Source organism: Rhinopithecus bieti, unplaced genomic scaffold (assembly GCF_001698545.2).
Source record: "Rhinopithecus bieti isolate Rb0 unplaced genomic scaffold, ASM169854v2 scaffold_3067, whole genome shotgun sequence".
NCBI lineage: Eukaryota > Metazoa > Chordata > Mammalia > Primates > Cercopithecidae > Rhinopithecus > Rhinopithecus bieti.
The window spans coordinates 1,872,260-1,897,180 of NW_016804208.1; the positions used below are offsets into that span (position 1 = coordinate 1,872,260).

The 24,921-nt window shown below is 33.9% G+C and overlaps 1 protein-coding gene across 1 annotated transcript in view; it reads left to right on the top strand.

Moving 5' to 3' along the window:
• Nucleotides 1-24,921, top strand: part of MPDZ (multiple PDZ domain crumbs cell polarity complex component) — a 163,714-nt gene that overhangs the window by 10,928 nt on the left and 127,865 nt on the right. The window contains exons 4-8 of the mRNA XM_017867162.1: nucleotides 19,564-19,773; nucleotides 20,424-20,563; nucleotides 21,562-21,775; nucleotides 22,491-22,619; nucleotides 24,204-24,413. Of these exons, the coding sequence (XP_017722651.1) occupies nucleotides 19,564-19,773; nucleotides 20,424-20,563; nucleotides 21,562-21,775; nucleotides 22,491-22,619; nucleotides 24,204-24,413 (903 nt within the window). The remainder of the gene's footprint in view (nucleotides 1-19,563; nucleotides 19,774-20,423; nucleotides 20,564-21,561; nucleotides 21,776-22,490; nucleotides 22,620-24,203; nucleotides 24,414-24,921) is intronic.

Consider the following 24,921-nt stretch of genomic DNA (forward strand, 5'->3'; position numbering starts at 1 on the left):
GGCACTATTCACAATAGCAAAGACTTGGAATCAACCCAAATGTCCATCTGTGACAGACTGGATTAAGAAAATGTGGCACATATACACCATGGAATACTATGCAGCCATAAAAAAGGATGAGTTTGCATCCTTTGTAGGGACATGGATGCAGCTGGAAACCATCATTCTTAGCAAACTATCACAAGAACAGAAAACCAAACACCGCATGTTCTCACTCATAGGTGGAAACTGAACAATGACATCACTTGGACTCGGGAAGGGGAACATCACACATCGGGGCCTATCATGGGGAGCAGAGAGCGGGGAGGGATTGCATTGGGAGTTATACCTGATATAAATGACAAATTGATAGGTGCTGACGAGTTGATGGGTGCAGCACACCAACATGGCACAAGTATACATATGTAACAAACCTGCACATTATGCACATGTACCTTACAACCTAAAGTATAATAAAAAAATAAATAAATAAATAAAAAGAAAATTACTCTTAAATGTTGATTAGAGTAAACTGGTTCACTGAATGCTACATTGAACAATCTTTTTTTGAAATTTTTTCGTGAAATGAGATCTTCATGATATAAAATTTTGGTTTTATATTTCTATGTTTGTAAGTTTTCACTAATTACATTTCAAAAAGAATTTGAAGCAACTTCTGATGGTAAAACTTGTTAAATAATGAATGATTAAAATGTAAACCTAAACAAAGACCAAATAAAAATATCACAGAACTAGTAATTTGGGTTACTAAAATTGAGTATGTCATTTAATTTGTTTCCCAAAAAAACAAAACAGAAAAAAAAAAAAAAAAAAAAAAGAGAGAGAGAGACAGACAGAACTGAAGGACAATGTGGGATTCAGTGAACCAGTTTTCCCTTGGCAATGGGCGGGTTATCTCATGGAGGCTCATATTCTCATATTCATTTAATAATCAGCCTTTGTTGAACATGTAAATTAACAAAAGTACAAAGAATAATCAGATGGAGGTTCTCACTATCTAGAGGGGAAAATAGAACATAGAAAAAAAAACGAAGAAGGTGAATAGTAAAGAAAGAATGAGTAACTTTGACTAGAAGAAAACCTCACAGTGGAGGCAATAGCATGGATAATGGGTCTTGAAAAATGAGTTCTGCAGAGGTGGGGGAAATGATTTCAGGTAGAGAGAGTAGTGTTTACAGGGATACAGAGCAGTTCACAACTGAGGATTATTTTATGCTCTCCCTTCCCAAGGGAAACTTGGCAGTGTCTGGAGTCAGTTCTTACTGTCATGACTGGAAGATGCTGCTGAAAGTTAATGGGTAGAGTTCAGGGATGCTGTTAAACATCCTTCAGTGTACAGCATAGCCTCCTACAGCAAAAAAAACAATTGGGTTTATAATGTCTGCATTGCTGAGGTTGAGAAACCCTGGTGTGGAGCACCATGCAGACCTATATTATCAGAGCAGTAGATTATATGAGGGGTATTGGCAGGAGAGGAAACTATGGAGCCAGACTGAAGAACCTTTTCAAGTAAGATGTGTTGGTTGATTAATCACCTTTGTTCTTTTGCATTTTTTTTTGGATATTGTATTAACTTTGTCTTCTAACCCTTCTATTATATACATTATGTTAGCAATCATTTTGTTTTTTATTTCTTCACATTTTTTAACATGATAAAATCATTCTAACAGGCTGGATGCAGTGGCCAAGACGGGTGGATAACTCGAGGCCAGGAGGTCGAGACCAGCATGGTCAACATGGTGAAATCCCATTGTCTCTACTAAAAATACAAAAATTAGCCAAGTGTGCTTGTGCACACCTGTAATCCCAGCTACTCGGGAGACTGAAGGTGGAGTTTGTGGTGAGCCCAGATTGCACCACTGCACTCCAGCCTGGGCGACAGAGCCAGACTCTGTCTCAAAAAAAAAAAAAAAAAAAAAAAAAAAAAAAAGCATCCTAACATAAAATTAAGGTAGTGATTTTAATGACATTTTGATAAGTAAGATCTTCAGTTATAATTGCAAAATATAGTAATTGCTCTTTAAAATAATGCTTCTTTCATCTTACTAATTCTAAGAATACAGCATCACATCCTAATTTACTCATGGTTTTTCTGCCCAAGGCCACATAAGTAATGTACACTCTGTGTGAATTTTTTTTTTTTTTTTCTGATGCTCAAAACAGGAGCAAATTCTAGCAAACCTAGAGATGTAGGTAGTCTGGTAGTCCATGTGTACTTCAGAGGTTCAGCTTCAAATATCTGAGGTAAGCAGAGGTTGTTAGGTGGAACACACACTGTGCCAGGACATGTCTGAGGAGTCTTGATTCTGTAGATACAGATTTGTAAGACTGCAAAGAGTTCATGGCCAAAATGTTGAGGTATATTGCTACTTAAAGTAGCAACAGCAGCAGCTCAAATAATTTCTTACATTTATTATTTTAGATTGATGGAAAATGAGAAATTTTGCGAGCTGAGCGTTTTCTTGCTCTATTTTGACTTTGACAGTCAGAAAGATACTGTTTTGTTTGATTCATATCTTAAAGGACAGAAGTGCTTATGTTTCCCTCTCTTTATTACTTATATAAATGACAAAAAAAAAAGATCCTTTCCCTATAGTGTTTTAATTTGAGACCGAAAGGAGGATGATTCACCTGTAGGCTTGCTATCAGTAAAGGGGACACGACTACTGTCTTTCTAAGAATGTCTAGGTTAAGTTATGACTTGGCGTTGGTAGGGGAAGGAGGACAGAAAGGAAGAAATATGCTTTGATTTCATTAACAAGAATTATCTAAAAATGGAGTGGAACTCTTCCCAGCTGTTGTTGCTTGTGAAAATGAAAATGATCTTTCTTACACCTGAAATAGTTTTACTTTTGTGATAGAGCTTTGTAGCCACCTGACAGCGAAGTATCTATTTCTTGAGACTCTAGTGTGCATTATCTAGGAGAAGTTAAAAGAGAATGAGTGGTTCTTATGTTTTTACATTTACCGTAAAGTTTATTTACTGTAGGAATTTCAAATACTTTATTTTTGGTACAATAACAGCTTTTAAATGTTTGTTCCTTTAGCTAAAAGTTTGTAAATATAGAGCCATTGAAGGGACTAAAATTTTTGTTTTACCGTGGGCAAGAAGGCACTGTTCAAGCTTTTTATACAGTGCTGGATTAAAATGCAACACCATCTTGCTATTGGCTATGCATGTGTGTCTAAAACAGCAAATGGTGATAATTGTATGGTATTTTTGTGACAATGTTAAATGGTCTTTGGAGAAGAAGGAAAAAAATGTGAAATTTACTGGTTATAACCTAAATGAGTTTTTTTAAACCTCCAAATTTAAGAATAATAGGCCTCATTTTACGTTTGCAGCTACAACAATTACCTTTCAAGAAGCCCTTGTGTACTATAGACTGCCTCATTTAACTAGTCCATCAGTTCCATAAGGTAGGTTTTGTCTTCATTTTATCCAGTGAGGAAATTGGGGGTTAGCTTATATAACATAATCTGACCCACAAAATTATTCATTGATAGACTTAGGAGAATTTGAGGTCTGTCTAACCCTGAAGCCAGTCTTTTTTTTTTTTTTCTTTTATTATAAGTTACACTGTTTCTGAACCCTTAGTTCTCTGTATTAATGAACAAATAAGATGGGAAAACAGTTAATAGCATCCCTAAAGAGAAATGCACTTGAGCTGAACATCATCTAAACTCAAATTCATTAAGTTAAAATATGCCATGTCCTGTAAATTCTTCTCCCAAATTTTAATCATAATCTTTTTGACATAAACCAGTACTTTCATTCTGGTTATATTAATAATTTTGCTAGATTTTAAAGGTAAAGTGAATGATCTGGTTAAAGATAATAGTGGAATGGAGAGAGAATGTGGCAGAATATAATCAGTCTTCGTGTGTCCATTCCTATATAATTATACTTCTCTGTAAAGCTTTATTTTATTTTTATTTTCCTCTAAGCAGATTGTGAACACTGAGTCAGTTTTGTCTCCTAGAAATGTGGGACTGATAGGAAAAACACTGCAAGAATTCTAACATGTTGTTTGTTTAAATTTTCAGTTTCTAAATTACTTATTTACCATGGCATTTCAAATAGATTAATTTACTTAATTTTGATACCTTCCCCACTTTGACGTAGAAAATTTCAGCATACCTTGGTAAGAATATAATTTTAGGTCAAGCTACACTTTTTAAATTTTTTTCTCTTGGAAATTTAGCTAAGAAAACACAGAATTGTTGAGATTTAAATAAAGAAAAGACATTCTGTAAATATGCATAAACACACATGCCTAGACTGTGGTATATGCTGCATTCCACTTGCCATTTGTTCTTAACAAGCGTAAAAAGGAGCTTTAGAATTAATTGTATTTCAGGTTTGCTTGACATCCATTTGCTACTTTTGGCATAAAATCCATGCCATATTCATCTTTAAATATTTGTACCTTATATGATACTTAAGCTCAAAAACTGATTGCTTAATAAATGAATGCGTGAGTATTCTTAAATATTCAAAACTGTCGTTCATTATTTATCTTTCCTTGACAGACAACTAATTTTTAACATAAGTAAATTAACTAAATAACTGAAGTTATTTTGGAGATGCTACCTTTTCTCTTAGTGATGACATTGAAAAGGTACATCACTTATCATTATCATAGCAATTATCATAGCATAAAGTCTTACTGTGTGCCCAGAACTGTTCTAGTTCTATTGTAGTTAATGGTTTCATCATTACAACAATACTATAAAGTAGGTAGTATGATTTTCCTCATTTTATAGATAGGGAAATGGAGTTACAGAGAGGTTAAGCGATAGAGCCAGGCAGGCTGGACTCCAGACCCTAGGTCTTAATCATAGAACTCCATATATTTTGTTTTATTTTCTTCTTAAACAGCATAGTGAATATAGTTTAAGGATTTGTGGGTGATGTGAGTACTTCTTATGATTATCTCATCTCAGATTGTGGCAGAGTGGTCTAGTAGTATTTGGAGACAAACCTGATCCAGATTTGTATTCTGGTACTGATATTTATTAGTAGGTGATATTAAGTAAGAGTTTATTCTCAGTACATATATCCTGTGAAACATTTTGGTCTCCTGATCAGTTTACAGCCATAAATTATTATTAAGGTCTGCAAAAATCTTTTGTTCATATGGTTTTATCTATCAATATATGCCATGTTGGAAATCAGAATTCAGAAATGTTTTAAATATTTATTTATTTAAAAATGCCCCATTACATGTTTAAAAATTGAAGAGAGTGGCATTATTTTATATTTTTGCACATATATTTAGTGTGCAGCTTAATAGCAGAATACTAGATTTTCATCGGCTTCTGCATTCAGTCTGTTTGGATTTGCTGTTTTAGTTGATGTTTTTGAAGAAAATCTGGCCTCACACAGATATGTAAACTGGGAAAGGGAGGGGTATAGCTTTTTCAGATAATTGTGGTATCCTTCTTTGGTAGTGCATCAAAATTTGTGATGGTTTCTTTAAAGTTTAGTTGCACTGTTGAAGCAGCATCGTTGTCTGGGGTAAATACATGGGGTTTGTCGTCTGGCACCAAGAAAATTAAGGACACGGACACATGTGGGTGGGTTAAGGAATGAGAAGTTGAATAGGCAGAAGAAAGGAGAGAGGAGAACAGCTCCTTGCCAGAAAGAGGCATCCGAAAAAAGGGGCAAGGCAGAAGACCGCAGCAGATTTTATAGGCAGGCTTGAGGAGGGGGTGTCTGATTTACGTAGGGCACACAGATTGGTTTGACCAGGTGTGATGTTGTTTACACAGTTTGAAGGGAAGGCTGGTTGCCCCGCTCTAATCTTACTATGCAAGTGGACTTTCCACTTGGCTCTTGCCATCTTGTCTGCTCCTTACTGTACATGTGACTGGCAAAAAGAGAAGATGGAGCCACCATTTGGAACATGCCTAGTCCCAGGGTAGTATATTCCAGTGGGCACAGCTGCTGGCATTCACCTGTGCAAGTTTACAGCTTGTTTATATCTGCAGCTCCATTTCACAGGCTGTTCTTTGTTAGAGAAGAAAATGATTTTGGGGCTGCTTTTCTGGAAAACCTGACCAAGGACTATACCCTCACTATCAGCCTAAGTAATTTCTTCTTAACTCCTGTATCACTGTGAAATCTGAAACCAAATCAGTAAGTATTTCACTCTCTATTACAGGAAACTCTATTTGTCTGTCTTGGTCTTTGAATTTTTTTTTAAACTAAAGTTTTGTTTATATTACATTGGTCATTTGGAAAATTTGAAAAATGGAAAAATCACATTTCCTGTTTCATTATATAACATAAAGTTATACTTGCTGATATCAGTTGCAGTTTTATCAACAAATTCAAGTTATGGAAAGGTGTCAAGATCAAGGTGGCAGATACAGATGTTCTAAAATTCTAATTTTCACTTGAAAGCTCAAATTTTATTATGGGCAGTAAGTCCTGTCTGTTGTTTTCCTTGCAGTCACGGGCTTACTTTGTTTATTTTTGAGAAAATGTCTTTTCTATACCCAAGTCTATATAATCACAGTTTGTTTTTTTTTTTTTTTCCAGATATGATACTTATGAAAAAAGCGGCTAGGCTAGTTTAGCTTGCAACTCAAATTAGTGCTTTTCTGTGAGACAACCATTGAATTTATTGTGCAGCATAAACACTTTATATTTACCATTTTACCATTTTGGTTTTTTTTTTTTTTTTTGAGACGGTGTCTTGCTGTGTCACGTAGACTGGGCTGGAGTGCAGTGGCATCATCATGGCTTACTGCAGCCTCGGTCTGTTGGGCTGCAGTGACCCTCCAACCTCAGCCTTCTATGTAGCTGGGACCACAGGTGTGTGCCATTAGCCAGGCTATTTATTTATTTATTTATTTATCTGTAGAGACAAGCTTTTGCCATGCTGCTCAGGCTGGTCTCAAACTCCTGGACTCAAGCGATCTGCCCACTTCAGCCTCCCAAAGTGCTGGGATTACAGGCATGAACCACCTGTAATTTTTCCCCGAAGAATAAAAAGTAACCTTAGCTGGTATCTTTGGCCTTGAAACACTCAGAAACCTAGTCTGCTTACCATTTTGAAACATGGAACATAAAAAAGACATGTTCTTGAAGGTCAAGATTTAATAAAATCAACAAGTTTTACTGTATCAAGAATTTGTAACTTAAAGGATGGGGAAATAGAATATTGCTGTTTATGAGAGGCGCTGAAAGGAATTTGTAGTCTTTTTTTCAGCGTACCTCGGACACCTCTACCCACCCAATGACAATAATAAGAAATAAAGATACTATTAAAAAAGATCAAATGAATTTGAAAAAATAACCCATTATTTTTGAAATTAGGATCTCAGTGGGAACTCAGGGGAGAGGTAAAACATCCTGGTTTTACTTCATTGTAGGAGCCAACTTTTTAGAAAAGAAGTTAAACACTTTTTTGATAACAATAACGAAAAGAGTTTAAAACAAAACTATGTTTTAACTTCAAGTTATTTTCCAATCTTTATTCAAGTGTTCATAAATATTTTATGAAATTTGGGGAAGTGGGAGTCTTAATTTTTTTTACCTAAGTGTATTCCCAAAAGTTTTAGTGTCATTTAGGCCTTCTTAAAGAAGAAAATGAGTTTATAAAATACACGTGGAGGGCTGGGCACGGTGGCTGACGCCTGTAATCCTAGCACTTTGGGAAGCTGAGGTGGGTGGGTCACCTGAGGTCAGGAGTTCAGGACCAGCCGGACCAACATGGCAGAAAACCCCGCTCCTCTACGTGAAAACTACAAAATTGAGCCTGCCTGTGGTGGGCACAGGCCTCGTGAATGCGCCAGCCTCAGCTACTTGGCGAGGCTGGACCGGCCGGCGGGGGCCCGTGGCAGGAGAATTGGTTTGAACCTGCCCGAGGCAGAGGTGGCGGTGAGCCGAGATTGCGCCGCATTGCACTCCAGGCGCTGGGCCCGAACAAGAGCAAAACTCTGTGTCTAAAAAAAATAGATTAATAATAAATAAATACCTACGTATAGTAGTGATATTAGGATATATCATCTATATATGACATATGATGAATAATTAATAGAAATATATAAATACAGCACACACATAGCTCCAGTATTTAGTACAGTATGCCTTGTGGATTGATTTTAATAAAATATCTTATTATGTAGTTTAAAGAATGAATAAGATCTTTGCAGGTTTGAATAAAACTAAAATATTAAAATAGTCTGTTAACTCCTCATTCATCCACTTAAATTGACAGCATTGTATAAAAGCTAAAGTCTATGGTTTTGTATTTGGTTTTGTCATTTAACAGGTTATAATAATCAGTGTTACATTGGGTAGATTATTGATCATCCAGGTACACCTTCCCAAATATAAAAAGGGAAAAGTCAGAGTCTTACATACACTTTATTTCCTTGTTTAGTTTTTAAGCTTTCTTTGCCTTCTATCTTCAATTTTATAGTTCACAGTTTAACTTTTTTAGCACAAGGGAATTTTAAGACAAATATACATTTGTACCTATATAGGGGCAGGTGCAGAAAATGTACATTTTGATTACTTAAAATGACTCTATCAACATTCTTGTGTTAAGGACTTATTTTCTCAATTGAATACCCTTGTCTTTTAAATTTATTAGCAAATGTTAGTCAAAGGCTACTTAAAAATATCTGCAAATTATAATGTGTGTTCTCGATTACTATCTCTTTTGGTATTCGAGAATTCATAGCTGTGAACAGAAAGGTATTTTAGTAGCTGAGTGAGCTAAGCCTAGTAGAATAATTTTGTAGGGTATTTAACATATTAGTGATTATGGAAAGCATTTTGTCACTTTAATTACTATCCCTATCACCTAGTGATGTTTAAGACATTTTAGATGCTCAATAAATACTTGAATGAATGAAAGGAAGGTCTCATAGAAAATGTAAAATTTTGTTTGTTCTATTTGAAAATATTGTTTTCCCTTTTTACAACTTATTGCTCCATTTTGTGTCTCATTTAGTTCAGGAGCCAGGAGCTACCTTATGTCTAAAATAGTTTCGTCACATAAAGCTAATCCCCTTTGAACATGCAGTTCAATTTCTTTAATTAGCTTTAAAAATAAGGATCATTAAATCAGAGTGCCACCATCAATTACTGTGCAAGGGTTTGCCTGTTCAATAATGCATCAGAGCTGTGCTTTAATCAGTATTTCACTGAAAGATTTATGGAAAAGGAGGCCTCTCTAGGTTCCAAACTTGAAATGGAGTCCTATCATATGTAAAAAATTTTTCTTGTGATTGCTATCATTTTAGGTGCTGTATTTCATTGAATGCTCTCAGCATCCAATCTTTGCATTTCATAGTTGGAATCATTTCCAGAGAGTGTTTTACAGCATTTTTGGTAAATTCACAAGAAAATAAGCACATTTTTTTGTTCTGCAAGAATAAAATACAAGGTGCATGATTTAAGAAAAAGTCTGCGTTTATAAGAGGTGCGTCTGTTATGGCAAATTCCCTGAAGAATGGCTTATTTCTCGTTTCTCAGTACGTTAAGGTGTCTAACAAATAAACACAAAATATGGGAAATTGAACTAGCAATGTATGTCTGTTTAAACAATTTACCAAAACTAGGGTTGCAAAAGTAGTACTCATTTTTTCTTACTAACCTAATTTAAGATAATGTATATTTTAGCTTTTAAATGATAGATTATAACATCCAGCAGACATACATAAGTATTTTGGTCATTCTTACTGGTATACTGTGTATTGAGAATAAGTCAAAATAGCAATCATAAAACAGATTTGATAATCTACCAAAAAATGCTTTATGAAATAAAGTTTGATCCTAAGCAGTCATTTTTGTAGGTATTTACAGAAATACTTCTGGAAAGATTGATGGTAACCATTAAAACAGAGCTAATAATATTAACTTTCTTTTCAGTTAACAACTCAGAAGGAATAGATGAAATACAAGAAGTGATATTTTAATGCTTTATAGTACATTTAGTTAAATGAATATATGTATTTGAAAATCTTCTATTGATTTAAAATTGAGTGCATTATCATATAGTTATGGTGAAAATATTGTAAATGTTTTTGAAAAGAGGTATAAGTAATTTATAATTTTGAAATCTCGTAATTACATTAGCCTTGTCCCAGCATATATCAAAATAGTGTGAAAGTGTGGCATAATTATTATTTCCAAAAAATAATTCGGTATGCAATAAAATTATTAAAAGTTTTAAAAATTTATAATATTTGTGGAAGACAAATCTAAATGTGTTTCAGAGGTTAAAATATGTTCGTTGAGGATTCATCTTTACCTGAGCACTTGTTAAAGGACTCCTTCTGGGAGTGGGAATTAGCCCGTTTAATCCACATCAAGCCAGTGGAGGGCCACATGTCACAGTGGTAGACCAAACTTCGTCTTCAGTTATTTAGTTCCTGTTCTCTTCATTTTAAGGTGAATGTCTGGTCAATGAACTTTAAATTCATAGTTACAGATAGACAAGGTGTAGCTTTCTGTATACAGGCTGTTGCTACTACTTGCCTTCTTTAAGAGACGTGTTTTTACATCTTTCATTGGAATGCCCCAGATTTTTTGCTTCGATTTTATGTTTTATTTTGCAAACTTTGAAACATTGAGAAATAACATACATTAAAGGGAAAAGGTGTGCCCAAGGATTTTTTTTTAACAAATTAAATATACATGTAACCCTTATGTAAATCAAGATAATGGAAAATGATCAGCACTCATGATTTGTTTCACCTTTCATTCAGTCCTAATCCTCCCCTTCAGGAATTACTATTTTGAGTTTATCTCAGAGATAATTATTACTATTTGAATTTTATGTAAATACAGTCTGAGCATATATGCTTCGTGCCTGACTTCTTTGTCTTGTCTTTGTGTCTGTGAGATGCATTTGTATTGTGTGTGTAACAGTAGTTATTTTTCATTTTCTGTTTGAATATTCTAGAATATACTTGTCCACTCTTCTGTTGATTGCAGTTTTTGGCTGTTATAAATAAAATTGCTGTAAACTTCCTAGTACCTATATTTTAATATTCATAAGTGTGTATTTCTCTTGGATGTTCACTTAAGAGTGATATTTCTGGGTCCTAAGGTATATATTCAGCTTTCATGGATTCTGCCAAACTGTTTTCCAAGGCGATTGTAAGTCCAACTATTTCACAATATTTAGTGTATGAAAGTTCTTGTGGCTCTACATCAATGCTCACACTTAGTACTACCCACTTTAAATTTATTTTCTCCAATTTTAGTGACTCTGGGGGATATGTTATATTATCATTTTATTGTTTTAATTTGCATATTCCTGATGAATAATAATGCTGAGCACCTTTCCATGTGGGATTGGTCATTTGGATATCTTCTCAAAATTTGGGAACTTCCTGTGTTTTGTTTTGTTTTTTTTCACCCATTTTCTATTGATTTTCAGTCTTTCTCTTAGTGATTTACAAGAGTTCTTTATATTTCCTGACTACAACTGCTTTGTTGGATATTTATATTGTAACCATTTTCTCCTTTGTATTTTGCCTTTCATTCCTTTAATTGTATCTTTTAATGACCAGAAGTTGTTTTATTTTAAAACAAATTTTAAATTTTAAAATAAAATGTTTCTTCATGGGTATTGCTTTTGTTTTCTTTTTTGCCCTACTTAAGAAACCTTTGGCTACTTCTAAAATACAGAGATTTTCTCTCAGAAACTTTATTAAGGTTTTACCTTTTATATTTTGGATATGAGGTAGAAATAAAGTATTTATGTGCATGTGTATGTTTATAAATAATTTTCCATTTGAATATCCATTTGACCCAGAACCATTTATTGAAGAGATCATCCTTTCTCCCTTACATTGTCATTATTGTTGTAAATCATGGGATCATATATGTGTGGGTCTGTTTCTAAACTTCATGTTGTGTTCCAATTAAAAAAATTTTATCATATTTTAAACGTATTTTTAGAAAACATTTTAGTTTCTAATTGTTTTGCTGGGAAATACTAAACTGTAGTTTTTGATATTGATTTTACATCCGCCAACTTACTAAGTTCACTTATTAAAGCTAATGGTTTATTTGTAGATTAATTTGGATATTCAGTATACACAGTTATGTGGTCTGCAAATAATTATGGTTTTTGTTTCTTCAGTTCTAGTCTTTATACTTTTAACTTATTTTCCTTGCCTTATTGGATGACCTAAAACCTTGGGTCTAATATTGAATAGAAGTGGTGATAGCATGGATTTTATCCATTATTTTTTCTCCCATCTTTTGAGCTGATCCTGTTTTTCTCCTGTATTCTGTTCATTCTGTGAATTAAACTAACTGATTTTCAAATGTTGACTCAACTTTACATTTCTGGAATGCCCAACTTGGTCATAATCATTTTCCTCTTTAAGTATCTTTGAATTGAGTCATTAACATTCTCATTTAGTATTTTTCTATTTATGTTTATGATCTATAGCTTTTCTGTCTAATATAGTCCTTGTTGGAGTTGGCAATTGAGGTTATGTTGGCCTCAAACAAAAAGTAGAGAGCAATTCCGTCTTTTTCTTGTCACCAAAAAATTGATGTTAATTTGGAAAAAAAAAATGGGAAGAATTTACCAGTGAAACTCTAAACCTGTTCTTGTTCTATTTTGTGGGGAGGGGAATTTTAATAGTGCATTCAATTTCATTGATAGATATAAAATTATTATTATTATTACTATTTTTTGATAGAGTTGCTGTCTGTCACCCAGGCTGGAGTGCAGTGGCTCAATGCAACCTCCACCTCCCAGGTTCAAGCGATTCTCCTGCCTCAACCTCCTGAATAGCTGGGATTATGGGCGTGCACAACGATGCCTGGCTAATTTTTTGTGTTTTTAGTAGAGATGGGTTTTTGCCATGTTGGCCAGGCGGGTCTTGAACTCCTGGCCTCAAGTAGTCTGCCCCACACTATTGGTATTTTGATAAATGTGTTTCCAAGGAATTTGTTCATTTCATGTATTTTTTCCCCATTTTTTTGCGTAAGGTTATTGCATGCCTGTAGAGTCTATGTTCCTTTTTTTAAATTCCCAATACTGGAAATTTATGTTTGCTATATTTTCTTAATCAGTATTGTTACAGGTTTATCAGTTTCATTAATCTCATCTTCTTTTCAAAGATCAACTTTTGACTTTTTTGAATTTCTTTATTGTATCATTTTCCTGTTTTGTTGATTTTTGCTGTAATATATGTTATTTTCTTCCTTTTCTGAGTTTGGTTTTCTGTTTTTAGCTTTTTGATTCGGATGCTCAGCTCATTGACATTTCATCTTTCCTTTTTTTCCCTCTTATATCTAAGTCTAAATTTCTGAGCATTTCTTTAGCTGCATATCCAATAATTCTGGATGTAGTTTGCAGTATATGCAGTGTGTCGTATGTTCATTATCATTCAGTTCAAGATTTGTTTTGAATTCCTCCCTCCTTCCTTTCCCTCCCTCCTCTCCCTCTGTTTTGTTTTGTTTTGTTTTTACTTATGTAGATTTACCTAGCTATCCCCGCAATCAAGATCACCACAAAGATCTCCCTTATTCTGTTCTTTTATAGTCATACTTAACCCCTTTCCCACATTTGTAACCCCTGGCAACCTTTAATTCATTTTCCATCTCTACAATTGTGTCATTTCAAGAATGTTATAAAAATAAAATCATAATATAGGTGACCTTTAGAGATTGGCTTGTTTGCATGCGGCATAATGCCCTTGATATCTTGAAGTTGTATATATTAATATTTTTCTTTTTTTATTTTTCAGTAGTATTTTTTATTCGATGTACCTATTGAGGGGTATTTTGTTTCTGGTTTTTCACTATTTTTTCCACTATATATAAGCTGCTGTGAGCAATTGTGTATGGACCTAGGTTTTTGTTTCTCTACAATAAATATCCGGGAGTGCAGTTGCTAGGTTGTGTGGTAAATGCATGTCTAGTTGTTTTTAGAAACTGCCAAACTATTTTTCAGTGGGGTGTACCATTTTACATTTCCACCAGCAATGTCTGAGCAATCCAGCTTCTCTACATCCTCACCATTCTGATAGGTACATAGTGATACTTCTTTGTGATTTTAGTTTGCATTTCTTTAATGGCTAATGATGCTAAATTTCTTTTATGTACTTACTTGCCAGCCATATATCCTCTTTCATGAAATGTCTCTCTGTTTTTTGCTCATTTTCTAGTTGGGTTTTTTTTAACTATTGAGTTTTGGGTTTTCTTTATATATTCTAGATATGAGTCATATGTCAGATATATGTATCCTTGACTTCTTTGATTCTACTTTAATTAGTACTTTTACCACTTTCCAAAAAATGCAAGGAACTTAAAACACTTCAACTTTATTTACCCTACTCCTACCTTTTGTGCAACTCTATGTGCTTTAATTACATATATCTTTAAAGCTCCACAAGTTTAGATTATTTGCTGTTTTAAAGAATTCATACTGATTTACATTTTTAAACTCCTTTTTGTACTGTAATATTTTCTGCATAGGGATCTTCTGAGATTTAATTATTTTCCTGCCCAAGATTTTACTTTGGTATTTCTTTTATGCAAATCTAAGGTAACTGTGTGTGGAGTGTGTGTGTGTGTGTGTGTATGTGTGGTGTGTGGCGTGACACATCTAGGTTGTCAGATATTTTATCTTTTGTTTTTTAATCATCTCATTAACATCTGGCCTTTGTTTTCTTGAGAATTCAGCTGTTGGTCTTACTGTTCTTTGAAGATTAGATACCTTTTTGCTCTAGTGGTTTTTAAGATTTCCTTTCTATCTTGGCTTTTAGCTGTTTTGCTATGATATACCATGCTAGTCAGCCTCTAAGATGGCCAATATTTCCTACCTTCTGATATTCATGCTTCTGTATGTTCCCCTCTTCTTTGGTATGGGCTGGATACTGCTTTGCTTTGCATCAATAGAGTATGGCAGAAGAGTTGGTTTCTTTTTGATACCTTTAAAGTGGTTTATTTATTTATTTTTTAACAGCTCTTATACACGTTTTTAATTGTTCTCAGTGGAAAAGTTACTCTGATACAGTTACTCACACAGAATGACCTTCATTGTATATAGAACTAAAGATAAATTATGTTTTCTTGGATGCTATTCTAGAAGCAGCTCTCCTAGCACACCTGCAAATGAGGAACTTGCTAAGAAGATACTGTCCATTTCTTCTGGAAGGCATATTGAATGATACCTAGGGCACTAAACACTTGTCTACTCAGACCTTCTCTAGTTTGTGTCCTTCGCTAGCTTGTACCAGCTAAATGTGCATTTCTCAAAAGTCATTTTAAAGCTATTTGTACCAGTTGTATTTATTTTATAATTGCACAACTTTATTATGTAATATACAATTTTATGACAAGTTTATTTTTCTATGAAAATGTATTTCAATTATTTTGAAAAACTATATAGGTGAATTGATAAAACAGTTATTGGTGAAATTGTTAGTTATGTTTGATCAAACTGTAAAACATGTTTATGATAAAAGATATTTAGAATTATGAAATTTGTTACAGACTGAGGATCCCACACACCAAGATCTAATGGCTATGGTATGTTTGCATAGTAAAAAGTATTTGGATTTATGCTATGGTAAGCCAGATTGAACAAATTGCATGTATGAACAAATGCTATATACAAATGAATATACATGCATTTTTTTTAATTTAAAGTAAGGTACATATTTGTTCTTTGTTATGATTTCTGCTTTATTTGACCTTTTTTAGCATGTGAACCAATACTGGTTCTAACTGCATCTTGTAAGAGGACTTTTCCTATACTTTTAAATACTTAGAAGGTGTTATAGCTTGCCCTTTCACATAGAATTTGCAAACTTTTAAATTGAATAATTTGTATAATATTTAGGTTATGTTTTAGGTAATAGCACTAATTAAAATCCATAAATTAATATGTTTATTTACTAAATACATAAAAGCCCCTTTTAGACTGAAATGTTCAGCCAGAACTTAAACAGAAAACAGATAATTATTTGGTGACTCTTGCCCATTTACTAACAACTTCCATAAATTATACAGTATGTTTATCTATATATAAAAATTGCCAGATATTTATGTTTTCTTTTGTTTATTTTATATTCTGTAGACCAAGGATGAGAATCAAGATCTTTTCATTAAACATTTATAGCATGACTGCTATGAACAGACCTATCAAGGCAAATAAGATACATTCCTATTTCTCAAAGAGATTATAGTTCAGAAAGCCATTTTAATAAAGAATTATAGCATAATCAAAGTTGCCTTTCTGCTTTTTCTTATGAGTGTAAATTTGCCAATGTATAAATAAGACTTTTGTATGGTGGTATAATTAAGTAATAGTTTTTAAATATGTGATCTCTATAACCTTTGCTTTTACATTTATGTAGACCTCAAGGTCAGGGATGAAGCAGGAGGAGTCATTGACCTTCCTCAAACCTTTAACAAATTAGGAAATGACAATTGATATTAAATACTTTTATACAGTTCTCATTTTATAATATTTTACTTGTTTTGCTCCCGCTGACTTTACTCTTAGAATGCCTTTATACCTAATATTTCATAATATCAGAGCTTCTATTTTACCATGAATCTCTTATAGACAGACTCTCTATTCTCGGAATGCGATTTGTTCATTCTGGCTTACCATAGCGTAAGTCCAAATATGTTTTCCTATGTAAACATACCATAGCCATTAGGTCTTGGTGTGTGGGATCCTCAGCCTGTCACAAATTTCATTATGCCATCTGCTTCAACCTGAGCTGTGTATCTTCTGCTAGCAGACTTTATTGAAGTTGTCATGGCTCAGGATAAAAAAAAATCAGTCTTGGCATAAGAAGCTTACTTTTGAAAAAGTAATAATTGATCATGCCTGCTATAGATTTTAAAATAAACATTTAAAAGGATTCCCAAAAGTCTCTTCTCATCACATTGATCTCTTTCTCATCTGTGATTGTAGATAGCCAATATAATGGTTATTGGTAACTTTGGTAACTTAATGAGTTTTCCGTTTTATTTTTAAGGATAGGTAACTCTTATGTGTAGATTTTGGTGACATATTGTGAAATATTTTGATAGCTTCTGCCAGGGGATGTTCTTTACCTAATGTTTTATTTCAAAAATGATATCTCAAATGTTTTGTGTATAATACAAGGACTGTATGTTTTGTGTATAATACAAGGATGATAGGAACACCATGATGAAAAAAATTTAGGTTACAAACAACTTAGGTGTGTGACTTTACATAATTTCATCATCCTTAGAATTGAGATGATACTTGAAAGGTTGTTCGGGAGATTGGATCAGAATTAGATCCTTAAAAAATAGATAAACATCTTTTTCTGCCAATGTATGTTGAACATCAACTCTGAATAAGGCATTCTTCTAGAGAATGAGGGCATAGTAAAATAAAACAGTCAAAAATTTCCACTGGAGAGTTTTTGCATTCTAGTCTGTCTCCACTGACTGGGATGAAAGCTTCATGACAGCAGGGTGTGGATCACGTGGTAATAAGTGCCATGAATTAAAACAGGGCAGAGTAAGTTTCTGAAGTATAATGGTGCTGTCTTAGATAGGGATGCCAAGGACGATTTTTTCTGTGGTGAGGCTGGGCACACCTGAATGAAATAAGGAAGCATGTGGATATTTGGGGAAGGATATACCTGTCTGGTAGAGTGGTATATCCTTGGCAGTTTGAGGCACAGTGAGGAGGGGAGCACAGCTAGGGCTAAGTGGGTGAGGGACAGACTGCTAGGAGATGAGGTCAGAGAGTGACCCCAAAACATCATTGAAGTAAGCTTTCTGTTAAGTAGTTATAGACAAAAAGTCACAATCCAGACACCCAACATAAATATGAAATTAGGATTGACTGCATTGCTTTATTATTATTTATATTTAACTTCAAACTCTTTGTAACAGGCACACACAAATAATTATAAAATCATTTCCCAAAGTGGGATGATCTTTTCCATTGTTGTTACATGTGTCATTGTACTTAGAGTTAGCCAGTCAGCACAATTTGAGGGCACAGTCCTCCAGACTGCCAGTGCTGCCCCACACTTCTGATACCAACTGCGGCAAGTTAGGGTCCAGCTACAAACTTAAAGGTATAAGGATACACAAAACCACCCTCACTTATAATATCAGCTGCAAGTTTGCGAGGTTCCCCAGCCACCTTGAGGTTTCATAATTCACTAGAAGGTCTTAGAGAATCTCTGAAATATGTTATACACATGGTTATCATCTCTTGTAGGGAAAGGATGCAGTTAAGAGTCAGCCAAAGGAAGAGATGCATAGTGCAGATTATGGGAGGATTCCAAACTAGAAGCTTGTGTGACAAGCTTGTGCTTGATCTATGTGTGACAATATGTGTAGAGTACAGCCATGTGTCATTAGGTGATTTCATCCTTGTGCAAACATTGTAGGGTATACTTACCCAAACCTAGGTGGTATAGCCTACCACACAACTAGGCAACAACTGTTGCTCCTAAGCTACCAACCTGTACAGCATATTACTACATGGAGTACTATATGCAGTTGTAGCACAATGGTAATTATATGTGTATCTAAATATAGACAAAGTACAATAAAAATGTGGTTAAAAGATAAAAAATGGTACACCTGTATAGGACACACTTACCATGAATGGAGCCTGCAGGACTGGAAGTTACTATAGGTGAATCAATGAGTGAGTGGTGAGTGAATGTGAAGGCCTAGGACATTACTGAACACTACTAAATAGTCAATATACTGTATGCGACTAGATAGCCAATATAATGGTTGGGTTATTGGTAACTTTGGTAACTTAATGAGTTTTCTGTTTTATTTTTAAGGACAGGTAAAAAACATATATAGAGTTTATACATAAGTTATAAATACTGTACACCTAGGCTATACTAAATTTACAAAAACTTTTATTCAATAATAAATTAACCTTGGCTTACTGTAACTTTTTTTGCTTTATAAAGTTTTAATTTTTAAAAAAAAACTTTTGACTCTCATAATAGCACTTAGCTTAAAGCACAAGCACATGTATAGCTGTGTTTGACTGTGTTGCAAACCCAGGAATATTACCTGATCTTGGTGTTCAGAATTTTTTATTGGGGTGTTATTTCATAGGTGTGATTGATTGCCCTGCCCATATGATTAAAATTCAACTCCGAGTTTGGGCTTATATCATGTGGCCTTGGGGCCCACCATGAAGAAGAAAGATACCTCATCACTCAGGAAATTCTGAGAGAGGAAATTTTGAGAGTTCAGAGGTTACTTCATAGGATCTAGGGACAAAAAAATGTATGTCTGGATGTATTTGTGGGTGTGTTTTAATGAGTACCCTGAAGTTGAACCCTGGAAGTAATTAGTTTTTTAATTTTCCCATCTAATAAATGGTGCTGCATTGAACATTTAGTGATGAACACACATCTTTGTGTATTATCCTAATGTTTATCCTTGAAATAAATTTCCCAAAATAGAATTGCTGGATCAAAGGATTTGGACATTTTGAAATTTCATATGTACGTCCTTGTACCCTTGGGATATTTCCTATGAAATAGTTTATTGAATGTCAAAATTCTTAATACTCCCTGTATTACTCTTAGGTAAATATTGCAACTTCAGCAACTTCAAATATTGAATATGCCCACATTCCTCATCTCAGCCCAGCTGTGATTCCTACTCTGCAAAATGAATCGTTTTTATTATCCCCAAACAATGGGAATCTGGAAGCACTTACAGGATCTGGTATTCCACACATTAATGGGAAACCTGCTTGTGATGAATTTGATCAGCTTATCAAAAATATGGCCCAGGTAAGAACATTTCTTTCTGTTATTGTAATACCTGTAATAATTTAAGAATGTGATACAAGTTGTAGATAATTTGAAGAATATAGTGACATTTATAACATCTGAAACAATTGGAACAAAAAGTCAGTTGTGGGAGTTTAGATGGTTCAGAGATTTTCTATTACAGTTTCATCATCATTTAAATTTGAGTATTATATGTTGTATTATAGAAATATTCTTCAGGATAAAGTGCTAACAATTACCTTGGAAAAATTTTTTTCAATTTTTTTTTTTAAACAAAGAAATGGTTCTAATAAGATGACTGTTACTGCAATAATTGGCTTTTAATTTAAGTTTTTTTCGAGACATGTCTTCCTCTGTCACCCACATTGGAGTGCAGTGTTGTGACAGCTCTAAACTCCTGGGCTCAAGGGATTTTTCTGCCTCAGTCTCTTGAGTATCTAGGAGTATAGATGTGTGCCACCACACTCAACTAAGTTTTAATTTTATTTATTATGGAGATAGGGTCACATTAGGTAGCCCAGTTTGGTCCCTAACTCTTGGCTTCAAGTGATCCTCCCACCTTGGCCTCCCAAAGTGCTGGGATTTACAGGCTTGAACTACCATGCATGGCCTGGCTTTTAATTTTATTTCTTGTTTTGTTTCCTAAACAGGGTCGCCATGTAGAAGTTTTTGAGCTCCTCAAACCTCCATCTGGAGGCCTTGGGTTTAGCGTTGTGGGACTAAGAAGTGAAAACAGAGGAGAGCTGGGAATATTTGTACAAGAGATACAAGAGGGCAGTGTGGCTCATAGGTGAGATGGTCGCAGCGTCTACTTTGTTTTCGATACCACATTCTGAAGGTTTTGGTCACTATGCGGGAATTTAGAAAAATAATAATGAATGGAAACAAATAATTGAACATAATCTGTTTATTAACCAGTTTTTAGAAGTCATTAACGTTGTTGTGATAAAATAGCAAGTCATTTGAAATGGGAGTAGCTTTTAAATATAGTCATAACTTACTTAAGTTTTGGTAAGGAAAGAAAAATTTGAGGAAAACATTATTTTGATTGTTAATTAAATGGGCTCTTTTGATTAGATTTTAAAATCACTATACTGGAAATGACCCATAAAAATTCGAGTTGCATTTGTTTATATACCCAAAGCAATAATTTAATATAGTTGTCCGTCAGTATCCATGGGGAATTGGTTCCAGGACTCCTACGGATACTAAAATCTGCAGATGCTCAAGTCCCTTATATAAAGTGGTGTAGTATTTGTATATAACCTGTGCACATTCTTCCATATATTTTAAATCATCTTTAACTTATAATGCCTAACACAATGCAAATCCTATGTAAATATTAGTAGTCATACTGTATTTTTAAAATTTGTGTGATTTTTTTTTTATTGTTGTGGCATTACTTTTTCTGAGTATATTTGATCCCCAGTTGGTTGAATCTGTGGATGTGGAACCCATGGATACAGAGGGCCAACTGTACAGGTATATCCACTTTCATTTTTAGAAGATGGAAATATCCAAGATGTCATGTAGGCTGAATGGGGAGCTGAAATAAAGAGTACTTTTATATGGGAGGGGTTGAGTAGGAGTAGCAGTGGAATAACCTTACGAGAGTTGATGAGCTGCAGCCAAAACGTATATTTTTTTAAAAGTAGAACTGCAGGAAAAAGTTTAGAGTATTGGAATTAAAACTAGGATTAAAAATGACTTGAACATACATGCTAAAGAAGCTGTCATTTCCTTGAGGACTCTCAGATTTTCTTTTATCCCCTTTTTCATCCTTGATAGAGATGGAAGATTGAAAGAAACTGATCAAATTCTTGCTATCAATGGACAGGCTCTTGATCAGACAATTACACATCAGCAAGCTGTCAGCATCCTGCAGAAAGCCAAGGATACTGTCCAGCTAGTTATCGCCAGAGGCTCCTTGCCTCAGCTCGTCAGCCCCATAGTTTCCCGTTCTCCATCTGCAGCCAGCACCATTTCAGCTCACTCTAATCCGGTGAGTACTTAAAATTTTCAAAAGGAATAGAATGTATTTTTCAGGTTCTTTTTGGTTATCTCCAAGTTTCTAATTTGTCTTTGCACTTCTTTAGTTTTTGTCTGACTATTCTTTTATCTTTCCCTAGCCTGAAATATTTGTTCTTTAAGCATGATAAAGCTTCTAGGTTCTGAAACAACCATTACTTTTCTTTGTGTAGTTTTTTCCTTTGACAGCATTCCTTAAAAGTGGAAAATGTAGTCCTTTAACAAAAATTGACTTTATCTGTAGACAAATACAATCTTGATTTTGATTTAAAAATTATACAATTATATTGTTACAGTTAACTGTCAGTAACTTTTAAGAAGTCATCTAATTTGGAATCCTGCCTCAAGGCAGGATTGTGCAGAAGACATTCTTAACATGTGACCTTTTTTTTTTTCCCTTGATCTTTTTCTTTTTTTTTTAAGAAGTGCTACAAAAGATCTTGCAAATCAGTGCCTGTCTTTAACTGCTGAAGTGAAATCATTATGATGATATATTGATAATTTCAAGAATGATTCTGTCAGTAGCGCTTACATTCTGTTGAAAGGGAAGTATACCAAGTGAAAGGGACATTGTTAGGACTCATTATGTCTGAATTTAATTATTTAATAAGCACAAAAATTCCTACTGTAATATAAAATGTTAGTGCTTTGTAAATTTCTACAAATTCATATATGAGCTTTGTTTGTAGGTTCACTGGCAACACGTGGAAACTATTGAATTGGTGAATGATGGATCTGGTTTGGGATTTGGCATCATAGGAGGAAAAGCAACTGGTGTGATAGTAAAAACCATTCTGCCTGGAGGAGTAGCTGATCAGGTAAGCTATATCAATAGATCTTTTATGCTATTTTATCAAATGATACATTTTTTTTTTTACATTTTTTTGTTATAGAGAAGAAACTTTGGCCTTAGATGATGCCAAAGAAATTGAGTTAGAATCATTTTATTGAGTGTCCCTGAAGTGTTGTCTTAGACCTAGGAGAGGAATACCTTTGAAAAGGGACATTAATCTTAAATTATAGTTTTAGACAATGGGCTTAACACTTTTGAACCTCAGACTAAAGCCAAGGTTATGGATTTGATAATTGTGGAGGTAGCTACTATTTGTTTTATAGTCATAATTCATATTTATAAACCTAGTCAGCTGTTTTGTAGTCACAAGGTATTATGGGAAAATATATTTTATTATTCAGGCAAAAAAAATTCAACTTGTTGCTTTAGTGATGGGTCACTGGTATCATTGTATATGAAACACAGCCTGTTTTTATCACTTGAGTAGTTTATTGAGGCATTATCATTTATGACGTGATATTGTTGCAATATATGTGAGAAAAGATTTAACACATTTGTTATGACTTATATTTTAATTTGATAAGGCTTACTGGTTTAAGTAAGTTTTGCCTTGATTATAACTTTTTAAAAAATAAAGTGGTTGTTCGTACATGTGTGTCTGAACTTAAACTAGGAAGTCCAGTTCATCAAATATTTCCTGTATTCATAAATGAAATTCCTGTTTAATGACAACCTTGTCAGTAGGGGTATTAACAGTAATATAATAGTATGCAAATTTTTCTTCCTTTTAAACATTAGCATCTAGCAGCATCAAATGAAATGTCTCTAGTTGACTAGCATGTGATATTTACATGCTTTATCTTCAGTATGGAGCTGCACTCTTCAATACTGTAGCTGTCTGCATATCACCTTTAAAATTAAAATTTAAGTTAATTAAAATTAAATGAAATTACAAGTTCAGTTTCTCAGTTGGACTAGCCACATTTCAAGAGCTCCATAGCTGTTGTATTGAGTAGTGCAGAAGAGTTCCATCATTGCAGAAAGTTAATGGACTGCATGTGTATGGAGGCTCATAAGACTGCTTTTCACTCCTCATATCTTTCAGAATTTTCACTTCACAAGTATTTCACCTGCACATGAGTTCTTTTGGGATATTTATAATAGAAATAGCCAGGCAGAAAGTTGTGATATTAATATAATGCTTTCTTGTGGTTTATACCATATTTTAGGGAATATATATTTGCATAGTGACTTATATACAACTTTGCTTAATGGCATTTTTTTCTTTCCCTCCAAAAAATTCACAAAAAAGCATTTGGGTAGAAATCAAAGTGAAAAGTTCATATGAACTCTTGGTAGGTAGAAGTCAAAATGGAAAGTTCATATGAACTATTGATTTAAAGAATATTTGTAGATTTCATTTATTGCATCACACGGAATGATGCTAGGATGTTTCAAAAGACAGTTCATATTATAACCATGTGTTTTATGTCCTGTTTGGTAACTCATATTATTGCTTTTTAAAAAATTAATCCTCTCTCCTCATTTGCGATTTATCTGGTGCAGTTAAAATAATAATAGTCTAATTATTCAATATTGTTTTACTCAGCATGGGCGTTTATGCAGTGGAGACCACATTCTAAAGATTGGTGACACAGATCTAGCAGGAATGAGCAGTGAGCAAGTAGCACAAGTCCTTAGGCAATGTGGAAATAGAGTTAAGTTGATGATTGCAAGAGGTGCCATAGAAGAACATACAGCACCCACTGCTTTGGGCATCACCCTCTCTTCATCCCCAACTTCAACGCCAGAGTTGCGGGTAAGTAGTTAAGAATAGTTAATGTGAAAGTCAGAGAAATAGCACTTAGATGATGACAGTGATGTTTATTTAGAAACTAGACTTACTAATGTTCATATATTAGTGCTAAATAATGTGATGAAATTCAAATGTAGGGATGCTTTAGCGCTAATAATATTTTATTAATCAGGAATAATGTGTAAAACAAATGAAAAATAGGTTGTTTTAAAATGCTAGATTATTTTACGTTTTTATTTAAGCAGCACATTTATGAGGATAATGTTTAAAAGTATGGATAAAAGTTTAAAAATTATTTGGTACTGATATCTAAAATGTTTAATTATGTCTTTTTCTCAGTTAGAAGACTCTCTGTATGGTGGGCCATAGTTCTAATCATTCTCTTTCATCAACCTTCCCGTTAGTATTTTTGTTTTTGTTTTGAATGTGTGGAGGTTGAGGAGTGGAGGCAGGCTTGGTGGGCATGAAAAAGGCTTACTAAAACCTTTTAGTGTTATTGTTTTAAAGTATG